Here is a 13,461-nt window from a genome sequence, read left to right as displayed (position 1 = left end):
TTTTTTTTTTGTTATTGTATTTTAAAATTCAAAACTTATTTATATATTATATAATTTCATTTTGATTCGGCCAAAAAAAAATTTTCTATTCGATTTAATTTCAATTAAAATTTTATTAATAAATTAAATAAATATAATTTTTATTTTATTTTTATTTATAAATTCAGTAAATAGAAAACAAAGTAATTTCGTCGCTAATTCCCGATGTATTAACGAGGAAAATTAACGACAAAATCTCGAGGAACTATTAACGAGGATTTTACGTGGATTTTATTTCGTATACTTTACGATTCTATTACGACGAAATATTTTCGTGTCTGTTACGTTTTTATTACGACGAATATATTTAGAGGTTTTTGCGGGTCTTTTACGACGAATCCTTTTTGAGTTTATTACGAGGAACCACAACGACCGCGTTACGTGGAAACCCCACGTGGTCTTTACGAGGAAAGATTAATTCTTCTTTACGAGGAAAATATAACCTCGCTAATAGACGAGGAATTGGCGACGAATCTTCTCTTACGACAAACGTATAACGACGAAACGCCTTTCATCGCCATTTCCTCGTAACTCGTCTTTTACGAGTAAATAACGACGATTTTGGCCGTCGTTAAATTTGTGTTTTCTTGTAGTGTATAGCACTTCCACTCTGAGAGTAATGAACCATTTATAATCGAAAGATGCTCGGAATCTTGGGATGAAAAAATATATATTATTATAATTTTAATTACCTTACAATTTATATATTTATGCATTTAAATTGAAAAAGGAAAATACAAATCAGAAAATGCACCAATGAAGATCTGCGAAACAAAACAGGTTCTTACACAATTAGTATTTTATAATATTCTAATTCTTCCCAACTTTTCTTCCGAGTAAAATCCAACTCATCTTAGTAAAAGAATCCAAATAATGATCCAGCCTGAAATATTGTTTTTATTTTCCAGCCTGAATTGTTAATCTAAGAAAATCCAACATAGGTGTTGCTTCCAAAGTTCCTAAGAAAATCTTTTTTTTTTTTTTAAAGGTTATTTCTAAGAAAATCTTACAAAAGTCATTCTTGGATATTAGTCAGCAAAATAAATGTATAATTTTTATAAGAATTTATATCCTCATACGAAAGTCATTCTTGGATATTAGTAAGCAAAATAATGGTATAATTTTATAAGAATTTATATTTCATGCCTCCATGTATTATACATATATACATATATAATATTTACATATTTTACGTAAACTCTTTTATATTGTACATGAACCGTGATAAAAATATTTGATATTAAATTTATCCAACTCTCCAATCAATTTTTGTTTTATATATTTATTTTTTGTTACTTTAAAATGATTGTAGATCATTTCTCTTGATTTATTATCCTTCCGTAGTATGCATAGAAAATAATATTTAAGAGATGGTTTTATAAATGAATAATAAAAAGGAAACCATTTCTGCATATTTAAAACTAAGAGGGGTTACTTTTGCAAAGTATTATAAACATAATGGGCAAAGACAATCTTCTTTAGGCTTTATGTTCCATCACGTATAATGCAAACACATAATGCTGAATCTATTAATATAAAGACATGCCTTTTTAGGAGAACAAACAAACTTAAACTTAAACAAAGAAGAAAAAACAACATTTAACGATGTTATATATTGTTCTTTGAAAATCTAAACAAAACATTTACAACTACATTAACTATTTAAAAAACTAAGTGATTGTGATCCAGTGGAATACAAAACTTAAAAGAAAATGTAATATATTTTTTTGATAAGCATGTGAATAGAAAATGTAATTTCAATCCTTGTTGTTTTTTCAAATTGAAATTCATTCCATAGGAAAATACTATTGTAATACAAGAACTGACGGAAAATCGAACATTCCTCAAAGGAGGCGGCAGCTAGAACCCACACATGGGCAACCTACAGACACAAGACACAAGAATTCGATCCACAACTAAACAAAGGAAATCGATTAACAACTACACTAGGATATTAAGCAAACGACTCAGCAGATATTAAAACTTTTGGATGCCAATGATCGGGAATTATCGCTGCACATCAATGATTGCCACCCGATAACCTCCACCTCTAGAACCCAATACACCACGACCTATCGTTGCTGCACATGCCTGCCAGACGATAATGTCCAAGAACCTCAAGACTTCATACCCCGACAAGAAGGACCGTTACTCGGTCCACACCACCATCGGATACGGATGCGACACACTCACAAGCGCCCACTTACCCCTGAATAGAAGACCTGCTAAAACCACACGAAACGGAAGCCTTGCCCATCGGAACTCTCCGGAGTCACTCACTCACGGCAAAATAAATGAAGAGAAGCACTCATTGTACCCACCACCACTTGAAACACAATCTGCTAAGTCAATTGTTAACCCCAAGAATAGAGACATCGAAAACCAAGCTTATGCCACCATAAACAAACCGATGCTTAACATACGACAACAGCCGTACCAATACCATCAAACAAACCCAACATTGCCACTAAAACAAAACGCTAAGGACCAATCGTTACTTCAACCCACAAAAGGAAGGGACCCGAGAGACGACTCGAAAAGGAAACACCAAGCTTCACTTGCAGCTGACTTGACCATATAGCCACACGACCTCCACAGAGACCGTGAACCGACACGAGCTCCACGAAACAACACCCTCCGCTTAACCAGATACGAACCCTAAGACAAATTAAACAAGAGATCTACACAAGACAAAGAAGAGGAAACTAACGGGACCGGCAGTGGCGCTAATGGAGCCGCCATGCGCCGGTCACCGGAGAAACAGAGATCTGCGGTTGTAAGTTGAAGAAGAAATCGTAGAGAGGATAAGGGAAAGAGAAACTTTATGTAATTTTAATCCTTTCTGAGTTTGATTGTTTTATAAAAAAATTATTCATATTGGCTAATAGTCCAGATAGTGTTATGATATCAACCTACTAAAAACTCTCGGTGTATAGAGTATTCAGCTATATTTACCTTTTAAAATTAGTTGAATTTTAGTTCAGAACCTTATAATTAAGTAATTAAGTAATTATAATTAAGTAAACAAATTTGTTTACGTCTACAAGTCTACGATATCTAGTTATCTGCAAATCATGTTTTCCTAGAAATCATAATACTATGAAAACAAATTTCTCCTTTCTAAACACAAAAGGTTTAAATGAAATGATTTTGACTATTCTTAAGATAATAAGAATTCCAGCCTCTCTTATTTTGACTATGAAAACAAATTTCTCCTTTGCTAACGAATTCATGTGACGGAGGCAAAAACAAAAAATGGTCACTACTGACCTTAGACCATCTCCAATAATATACAAAAAATTACTCTATATTTCACACTAAAATAGAGTAACTCTATTATACAGTTGATTTTGCTCCAGTTACTCTATAATAGAGTGAAATATAGAGTAAAGTTGTTTTTTTACTCCAAAATGAAGTGAAAAAGCAACATTACTCTATATTTTATTCTATTATAGAGTAATTCTATTATAGAGTAAACTATTAGAGCAAATTTAACTCTAGAATAGAGTTACTTTATTTTAGCGAGAAATATAGAAAAAAATTATGGGTACCATTAGAAATGTTCTTACTAGTTAGTATCAATTCAGGAATTTACATGGACGTCGGCACGTAGCGTAAATTCTCAGATCAACATTGGAGTGTATTAAAGTTCAAAAAAGCCTTGGACTATGATATGATTGGAGCTAGCCCTTAGCATATTTATAGTTCATTTTTTTTGCTAAGACATATTTATAGTTCATAGTAGAAGATGATGTGTCAGATGTCCTACGTCTGCATGTACGGCTATATATATATCCACGTCGTTAAACAATAGCAGCGTCTTGTCTTTTTTTGTTCAACAAGCAGCGTCTTGTCAAATGAAAAATATATAGTGTAGTCTGATGCCAATGGTTAATAATATATAAAATTAAGTTTTAGTTAATAATAGAGATGATGGTTACACGTACATTTTGCAAATCATTGGAGCGTCTTATCGTCGGTGGCTTATTCTTGCCGAATAATCTCGTTTCAGAAATTTACATAACTTTGACTTTATCAAAAATTGTGTAACCAATTAAATTTTTATTATTTTTATTTATAATTAAATAAACTAATTTTATATTATAATTTAGTGACACTTTTGATAAACAATAGTTTTTTTAATATTTGTGCGTTAGAGTAAAACATCAAATAATAAAAACAAAGGGAATAGTAACTAGTGAGACCCTTCTCTCAGGTATGAGTGATTAGAAAGGAATACAAATATCTATTTTCTAAATAATCCAAATATAATAGTTCTAAAAAAACACTGATTAAATAACTAAGAGTTCTAACTACTAAATAATCTAAGAGTTTTTAACCACTAATCATGTTCTTAACCATGTTTTTGCATCTTCCTATAAATGCTTTTAATGTTTAAACTCTGAAAAGAAACAACATGCTGAAGGTTTGACGTTCATGGTTGTACATATATAGAATTAATTGATAATTAATGTATTGATCTATATTTCATATATATTGGCTATAACGGGATGTTAATAAAATGAATTAAGTGAAATTAAAAGGATGATAATTAGTGGAATCCAATGGAATGAAATTAGTATTTCATTTGTTTCAGAACTATTTTTACGTGGAATGTTTTTTCAAAAGAGTGTTGATATTTTTTTAGAATGGAAATGAATAATATGAAATGAGATGGAATACTCATTTCTTTTTTCATTGCAACTGGTGAATATTTGGTGGAATGAAAAAAAATTAAACATTCAGAAAGTTTCTATTCCAAAAAAATGCATTTCAGTTTCACAAATTGTATTAGATCATAACTATTAAGAAGATGTGGGATATCTAAAACTCATTCTATATGATGGTTCTTGCTCTATAACCTATTTATAACTGACTTTCATTATACAATGCAATAACATATAATATTCAGAATTATTTTGAATTTGATACCATGTAAATCATGTTAATAAATTCACTACTCAATATCACTTGAGAATGAATGTACTGACTCATATATCTCATTAGGTAGGTGTCCCTTACTTATTGGTGTTATATTTCTAACATAGCTTTCAACAAAAATTAATTGAATGAATTATCTTTCTTTAAAAGTGTTAATACGTTAAAAAGAACTAAGTATTGAAAAAACTCAGTCCTTAATTAATAAAAGAGAAATTTACTAAGATAACATTTTTTAAGTTTTTGTCACAAAATAGCTCTCAATAAAGAAAATGATCAAAATAAGTTTTATTAAATGGTAAAAATGACCAAAATGTGTATTTTTACCCTAGGGTTAACTAATATAGACTTGGGTTTAGAGTTAAAGGGTATGGTTTTGGGGATATGGTTTCAAAATTTTAAAAATAAAAAAATTAAAATTTTCAAAATAAAAAAGGGCTATTTTGATCATTTTCTTTTTTTGAAAACTATTTTTATGACAAAAACTTAAAATGCTATTTGAGAGAATTACCTTTAATAAAATGTATTTCTTTAAATAAAAAATAAAAAAAAAGGATTTCATTGAAAGTTAAAAGGTTAAACTTTGTTTTCGAAAGACTGAAGTGGTTTCATTGTAGACTACCGTAAACTTACATATCTGTTGATCTTTCAAAATGAAAAATAAAGTGCGGTGAGCGTCAATCGAACACGCGACCTTCAGATCTTCAGTCTGACGCTCTCCCAACTGAGTTATCCCCGCTTTATAGTAGCAATACAAGAAATATTAGTAGCAAGGAGAGGTATATTCAAGAGTAGATCGTCTTGGTCATGTGAACAAAGAGATGAAACCTTTTTCATTTCATAGTAATATGATAGACAAACTAATATGTGTGATTGTATTGAATACAATGTTGGCTCTGTAGAATATCCCAAACAATAAAACATCCGTCTTACTATGTTCTGACATCACATCTTGTTTTATCATGACTTAAAAGGTGCCGCATGGTCTGTGTACATTTGTACTAACCGAGGTATGTTGAAATTTCACTTAGAAAAATAATTTTTGTCTTAGTTGATTCTCTGTTGTTGTGGAGTTCACTTCTCCCTCGTCCAGTGTCTTACCTGCATAACAAATAGCTAGCCTTTCTGCTGTCCTTGAATAGCCCTGATATTGAAATATCATACATAACCTCCAAAGTGTAGGTAGCTTCAATAAGAGGCTGGGATCAAAACTTTTTGATTAGCTGAGAAGTGGATGAGCATCCTTGATATCAAAGAGAAATCACAATGGAATATATATCCCCATAGTTTTATATTTATCAGAATAGAAGTACACTCCCACGCTTTCTTCTTCGTTTCTCTAACTTAGAGCTCTCAATCTTTGCTCTTACTTAACTTATGTTTCGGTTATAAAATTAGATGCAGTAAGAAAAGAAAACTCGTAACATCTTAGAAGGAATGAGTGCATCAAAGAAGATTTGCTTGTGAAATTATTCCGAAGCAGGTCCAAAAACTAGTAAGCAAAAGATGTTTTTATCCTTTGGGATATTCTTACAATGCCACAATGGAAAAATGACAGTATTTCATAAAAAGATAAAGAGGATAACACCAAAAAAACACCGTTTAACTAGATAAAGAGAGCTGAAAGTAACACAGACAATTCCTCATTCCAGCTTGATGCGGTCCATGTCGTTTATCACACCTTCAAGCTACACAATGAGAATAAAATAAAAATCAGTTGGATTCTTATCGTGATTGCTACTGCACACATCTTAGATTAGGTTTGAAATACCTTCGCAATCTGCCGCAAGAATAAATCCCCATAACGCTTTGCAGGTTTTGATTCCACAACGTAGATCATGTCCTGGATTTTTTTTTTTTTACACCACCTTTAAAGTTACTTCTAAAAATCTAAAAGCACCAATGAAAATAAGATTAAGAAAAAAAGTACGAAAAACATTACATTGTTGATGTAGAAATCAATGTCTGCATTGGAGATGACCTTCCCATCAGAACCAACTGAATGAGTCTTGTGCTTGTATGTTAACAATATGGTCCTGTGTGTTCAAATTAGTACATGTCAGACAAAACAATTTTAGTTAAAGCCAATCTGCACATGTTTACTCACCTTAGAGTTGGTTCATCAACTTCCATGTAGTTTGAGAGCTTAGCAAGAGAGATGGAAGAGTAAACTTTAAGGAACGTCCTCACTCCTGACAACAGCTGCTGCTGCTTCACCTCATAAAGGAACATCTTCAACTGAAGCCTGTATGCATCCTGAGAGACAACAACACACAGCCTGTTTAAACACACAACTCTTCTCCATAACTGTTTAAAAGTCCAGTTACTACCTGATTGTAATTAACAAGAGGCTCCTCGAAACTCGGAGCCGAAGGGGTGATGAACTTGGGGCACGCGTAAGAGAAGAGCTCGTCATAGATACCGAACGCCTCGTCGTCGCACCTCTGCATCCTCATCATCTTCTCACCGTACTTCTCACGCAGCTGAGAGTTAACTAACTCGTCAACAAGCTTCGTCTGAGGGCAGAGGGAGAGGCAGACCGCGAGCAAAGCGTACATCTGCTCGTTCTTCTTCAGCAACTGCTCGTACTGAGGCGACTTCTCATGGTACTGCTTGGTCTTGTAGATGTAGAGGAGGATCTTGTTGAACTCGCGGACCGCATCCACGTACCTTCTCAACATGAGGTTGGCGAATCCGTAGTGATAAATAGTCGCGATATGGCAACCAATGACGCTGGTGTAAACACCTTGCTGTGTGATGTCAATGGGCTGCAGCCACTTGAGACCGGTGTGGTAATCTCCTAGAAGGCAGTGAACGCGCAAAAGACCGACCATGCTGAAGTAGCCAAGGACCTTCAGCACGTTGCTTCCGCCGCTGTAATCGTACCCGTCGGTGGCGGTGAACTGCTCGAGCCCTTCCTTCTCTTGCTCAAGAATCTGGATGATGGTGGACTTCTCCACAAGCGCTTGCAAGAAGTTGAGCACGCCGTACACATTCCACGCCTGAGGATAGTGGTTGCAGTCAGATGAAAGTTAACCTTAAAAAAAAAAAAAAAATTAATACCTTGTCGTTCTGTTTGAGCAATGCAATCTCCTGCTCTGTTTTGTTCTTCATCTTGGCTCTGTACTGACAGAAGCTTTGGAACTGGTAGACGAACTCATCCACCATGTCCCACAGCCACTGGTTCGGTAGCTGCATGTTCACTACACCGTGCAACACCACCTACACATTCAAATATGATAAACTTCGAATATCAACAACAATCTCCATAAAAGCATACAGCATAGAGAATCTTAGGCTCCCAATGTTTAAAACCGCAGCATACCGCAGTTAATATCAACAAAAATCTCTCTCTCTGTATATATATATATATATATAGGCGTTTTATTAAAACCGCACGGCAATTGTTCTGCAGCTTACCATTCATGCCCTTAACCTAACCTAGTTCAATTGAGACCAAATCTAAATCCAAGAGAAACAAACACCTGAAAGAGGCTGCAGTAGTTATCATAGGAATCAATCCTCTGCTTCAGCGTCGGCGACAGCCTCGCGTACAAGTGACGGAACCACATCTCACGGTACAAAAGACAGAAGACGTGATCGTTGTCGACATAAGGAGCGATCGCTTCCACGGAAGGCCAAGGGGTGTCCTTGAAGAGCCGCTCCGACAAGGTCTGGAACGAGGTCTCGCACATCTGGTGGATCTCGTAGACGTTCTTCTCCCTGATGTGTCTGTACATGTGAACCACGAAGGACTTAACGGAGTCCGGCACGAAGTTCGGGTCGTAGACGGCGTCCTGGCCGCCCTGACGCTGGACGTCGTCGTAGTTTGACGGAGTGTCTTCGAAGTCGTAGGTGGTCGTCATGTTTTTGGAGAATCTAATCTACCTTCTTCTCTCTTTCGCTGGTGAGCTGAAGTATAATGAGAGAAGAAGAGAGACAGAAAGAGGAGAAGGAGAAGGTTAAAAGCTAGGGCTTACTTAGGATCGATAACCGGTTTAGTCTGGTCTAAATTTGGTTTGGTTTAATTGAATTGATTAGTTTTATTTAAACCGGGATTAAATAAATAGAGTAGACCGGTTTATTCTTAGTCTAACTATAGAAAGCTTCACGCCGTGAAAGTTATCTCATCGCCGTTTCTTCTTCGTGTTCGTTCTCTCTCCCTTGAAGGTAAAAGCTTCATTCAATGATTCTCCTCGATTTCGAAATTCGCGTCCTTTCATATGATATGACTTCGTTTCTGTGCATCGAAGTTTCTCCATTTGCTGATGATTTGTGCCGATCTCAAACTACACAGATTGATACTTCACTTCACTTTAGATTTACGGATCTGCGTTTAATCGATCCATGTGAAGTAGTTTCGTGTGTTCTCTGCTGGGTTTTTTTTCTAAAAATCTCATCTTGTTGAAAGAATCAGTTTCATTTTGCAGTTGGCGTGATCGTCTTCTTTGGGTAAATTGAGTCTCAATAGCATCATTCAGACATGCAGGTTTCGCCTTTTTATCCTTATCTCTATTACAAATCTGTGTCGTGTTGTGTAGTTGATATTGGATTCACTATAGTAGTGTCTGAAATCTGGGTTTAATGTATTAGCAATCACGAGCGAGACTGTTCAAGGAATACAAAGAGGTTCAGCGAGAGAAAGTAGCTGATCCTGATATCCAATTGGTGTGTGATGATACCAACATTTTCAAATGGACTGCACTTATCAAGGTTCTGTCATACAAGCTTTCCTTTTTTAGGTTTAAAAGATGAAAGCTTTGGTTTTTGTCTTTTAACTGGTCTTTGTATCTTTTTAGGGACCGTCCGAGACTCCTTATGAAGGCGGAGTGTTTCAGCTTGCATTTGCTGTTCCTGAACCGTATCCTCTGCAGCCTCCTCAAGTGCGGTTCTTGACCAAAATATTCCATCCCAATGTGCATTTCAAGGTAAATGAAAACATTGATGTGAATGAAGAATCTCCGGCTAAAGATTGCTTCTTAGTGTCCATTTTTTTTGTGTTCTGTAGACTGGAGAAATATGTCTTGACATATTGAAGAACGCGTGGAGCCCTGCGTGGACGCTTCAGTCTGTGTGTAGAGCGATCATAGCGTTGATGGCTCATCCTGAGGCGGACAGTCCTCTCAACTGCGACTCAGGTACAAGCTCTGTTCAGTGTTTATACGATTGCAATTGCGTATCACGAAGAATCTGGTTTGATCTTCTTTTGTTTGGGGTTTTGCTGGCTATAATGAAGGTAACCTTCTAAGATCTGGAGATGTGAGAGGGTTCAATTCAATGGCACGCATGTACACACGCCTCGCCGCTATGCCTAAGAAAGGATGATCCTCTCTTGCTTTCCTTTTCTTATGTCATCGGGTTATGACTCGTTTTCTTTGGATATGTAATGGAAAATAATTTGGGAAAATGAATACATTATTAACAATTCATATGTAAGGTAACAATTTTATTCAACTAGACACAAGTTACTCAAAATCTTCGAACCAATGTATGAATGAAATCTAGTGCATTAGCACTAATGTAACTGTTAAAAAAAAGAGTTTTGTTTACTAACAGGAAAAAAACTTAAATCTAATCTGATTTTCATGTATATGTGACATGATCTATGTTAAAAAGAGAATGGAGTTCCCTAAAGCATTACCCCAAACTTGAGTCTCGATGACTTTGCTCTTCATCTTTTGGTTCCTTTCTAGTTGGATTTGATATTTGTTCCTGCTTAATCAATGTCTCCAAATTAGCACATCTCCTAGCTCGAATTGGTTTAACAAGTATACAGTCTCTCATGCGATAATCAGCTTACCTTTTATGCTCCCACGGTTTGAGAGCTCAATGAGAAAGTCCCTGAAGCTCGACAAGATCTGTCTTTCTTTATCCAAGTAAATCTCCGAGCTTGTGTCTGCCTCTTCTTTCTCTTGGCTTGTTTTCACCCCGGCAGATGTCTCTTTCTCTGATGTTATTACATGTTCATCATCACACATCAATGCACGTGTTGCTGGAGATAAAGGCTTCTCGTCCATTCTAGTGGAGTCAAGGACACAGTCTGGAGAGTCATTGATCTCATTAGCATCTCTCTGGGCTGGATCAAGTGAAGGGTCTTTCTCATGTTTCCTCCTTTTGTCTGTTTCCATATCAGAAATTCTCTTAACATATATCTTCTTATATGAGGAATATACTCTCCTCTATGTCTAACAGCATGAGATATGTACCTGAATATTTATTTGCTACATCTAACGATGTTGCAACCAAAAGCGTACATAGGTCTTTGACATGACGCGGCTGGATAGTATTTGACAGAGACGACCTATAGAAGTAAACAGTCAGATAAATCCTTATGATGGTATCACGCTAGTTTTGAATGTGCATATCATACAAAAGGAAGGAGTTGATATCGCCAACCTGTAAGTACATGTGGGAGATCCAGACACTGCTTTGTTGTTAGGGATTGAAAAAAGAGAAGTGTCACCATTCCTCATAACGCGATTCACCTAGTTGGAACAGAAAAACACACAAAGAATCATGCTTTTAATGCAAGAAGTGAACGTAAAGAGTATGAGATCAACATGTAACCATCACATTTAACACAAAGGATCGTATAGTTCGGAAATTTTACCGCCTGATTTTGGACAAGGAGCGGAACCGCAGATGAAGCGTCCTTGCTCTTTCTCTTTCTTGATTCAGGAGTGTTCAGAAAACCAGACGTGGAGACGGCGCGGCTGAGAGCAGCATTGGTCGTCTGTTGTATGTAGGTTTCTGAGACATGATGCGATCCATGAAGAAGGGCACTTCTTTCTTCGCTTCCTTCAAAGTTCTTGCAATCCTGGCATCTACAATTCTCTGAACATAAGACATTGGCCTGGTAACACTCACAGTACTTCTTGAGGCATCCTGATTTCTTGCAGTGGCATCCTTTGCTGTGCTTTCCAAGAATCAGGAGTTGGCGCACATCCTCCTACAAGCCAGTATGAGATAGTCCCCACACCGGAGATTTTACAAAATTATCAGCAAATGAATAATTTTTTAAAAAAGATCGTTGCTTGACACTTTCTCTTTGGCTTAAGACTAAAGCAGTTGATAACAACATTTGTCACTGGGAAACAAATTTTCAGAGCATTAACTCAAGCTTTCAAATGTTTGTTTTAGTGTTTAACTCCTAACTAATCAGGGGTGACGTTAAACATTTTGGAGATTAAAAAAAAATCATTTAACTATTAGCTAAGTAACAAGATCACACACCTGCAAATCATTGATTCCGTGAGGACTACCAGCAATCTTAGGCTTGAAGGCATCAGGATTGCGCTCTAAAGTCCCGGTGATGGCTTCTTGTCTTGCGGACTCATTCTCCAAATTGTTTTGACAATTCACGCAGTTGCAACCATTGCAATACGATCCCGACGCAAAGCACTCACAATACCTGTACACATAATAACATCAACCCTTCAAAATTCAAAAAAAAAAAAAGCAATGGTCTAAGTCATTAACTCTCTTTGATCATCACCACAAATTACAAAAGGCTTTTAATAAACAAAGATGCACACTTACAGCTTCAAGCATCTAGAAGCTTTACAGTTGCAATGCTTCTGCTTATTCGGAGTCCCATCCTTGGACTCAGCTTCCATCTGCTCTTGCTTGCTGCATACACAATCAAAAAACCTTAACTTAACTCCATCGCACGATCTCCCTCAAATCAAAAACTTCGAATCAAAAAATCTGAAAACTATAATCAATGGTTTGTAAAATTGTAATTGTACCTCACTCGACACTTCCCCAATGGAAGACCAAGCCGAGGAAGCGGAGGTTTCTGCGGCGGCGGCGTGACATCCTCCGTCGCCGATGGCTGCTCCAGCGACTTCACCCCTAATCGATGTTGCTCCTCGGTACCTGAAGGCTGCGAAGGCAATTCTTCATCTCTTTGATCTTCCCGAGACGACTCCGAATCGAGAAGAAGAGATTGCGACTGCTTCTTCTCACTTTCCCGAGAAGAATCGATCGTCTTCGTTTCCACAGCCGCCGTCGGGACGGAGAAGTCCAATTGGCGCGCCAAAGGGTTCTGGTGAGAACTCAGATCATGATCCGATTTCTCCATTAAGAGGGGAAAATTCAAACGGAGGATCAGAGAGATTTTTGCTGAAGGCTTCAGCTGGAAGAAGTTTGTTTTTTTCTTTTTCAAATCAAATCGTTTGCTCTTCGTCTCGAACTCTCTAAGGGATATTTTGAATAAATTGATGACCAAATCTAACGGCTGAGATGATAAGGGGGTTATCAACGGTTTGGATCGTTCGATGTAGGTTGTCTTAGTGGAATTTGGCGCTAACGGTGACTCTCTGATTGATATGTATACTGTGAGACCGTTTTGTACATGGTCTGCATCATCCTAGATCTCACACATAGATTCCCAGAATACATTGGTAACTAAAGATAATAACATTACAATAAATGAATATCTTAATATTGTTATTTAATAAATAAAATTAGTTTTTTTTTTAA

The 13,461-nt window shown here is 36.4% G+C and overlaps 3 protein-coding genes across 3 annotated transcripts; 1 reads left to right on the top strand and 2 right to left on the bottom strand.

The window, feature by feature from the left end:
- Positions 1–6,415: 6,415 nt before the first annotated feature.
- LOC106306695 (eukaryotic translation initiation factor 3 subunit L) lies at positions 6,416–8,917 on the bottom strand. The gene is made up of 7 exons (XM_013743409.1): positions 8,463–8,917; positions 8,041–8,199; positions 7,308–7,979; positions 7,085–7,233; positions 6,920–7,013; positions 6,749–6,820; positions 6,416–6,665 (listed from the first exon to the last, which is right to left on the bottom strand). The coding sequence occupies exons 1-7, from the start codon at positions 8,841–8,843 to the stop codon at positions 6,621–6,623; spliced, it is 1,572 nt and encodes a 523-aa protein (XP_013598863.1). The 5' UTR covers positions 8,844–8,917; the 3' UTR covers positions 6,416–6,620.
- A 146-nt stretch (positions 8,918–9,063) lies between these two features.
- On the top strand, positions 9,064–10,464 carry LOC106301857 (protein PEROXIN-4). The gene is made up of 6 exons (XM_013738340.1): positions 9,064–9,147; positions 9,408–9,466; positions 9,571–9,690; positions 9,777–9,905; positions 9,986–10,115; positions 10,214–10,464. Exons 2-6 carry the CDS (start codon positions 9,461–9,463, stop codon positions 10,300–10,302), a joined length of 474 nt encoding a protein of 157 aa, XP_013593794.1. The 5' UTR covers positions 9,064–9,147; positions 9,408–9,460; the 3' UTR covers positions 10,303–10,464.
- On the bottom strand, positions 10,403–13,176 carry LOC106301856 (protein tesmin/TSO1-like CXC 7). Its single transcript, XM_013738339.1, has 8 exons — positions 12,726–13,176; positions 12,517–12,606; positions 12,211–12,388; positions 11,588–11,926; positions 11,374–11,462; positions 11,184–11,278; positions 10,778–11,095; positions 10,403–10,689 (listed from the first exon to the last, which is right to left on the bottom strand). Exons 1-8 carry the CDS (start codon positions 13,058–13,060, stop codon positions 10,667–10,669), a joined length of 1,467 nt encoding a protein of 488 aa, XP_013593793.1. The 5' UTR covers positions 13,061–13,176; the 3' UTR covers positions 10,403–10,666.
- Positions 13,177–13,461: the final 285 nt, after the last annotated feature.

This window comes from Brassica oleracea, chromosome C7 (genome assembly GCF_000695525.1).
Source record: "Brassica oleracea var. oleracea cultivar TO1000 chromosome C7, BOL, whole genome shotgun sequence".
In the NCBI taxonomy this organism is placed as follows: domain Eukaryota; kingdom Viridiplantae; phylum Streptophyta; class Magnoliopsida; order Brassicales; family Brassicaceae; genus Brassica; species Brassica oleracea.
This window is presented reverse-complemented; position numbering and strand designations above follow the sequence as displayed.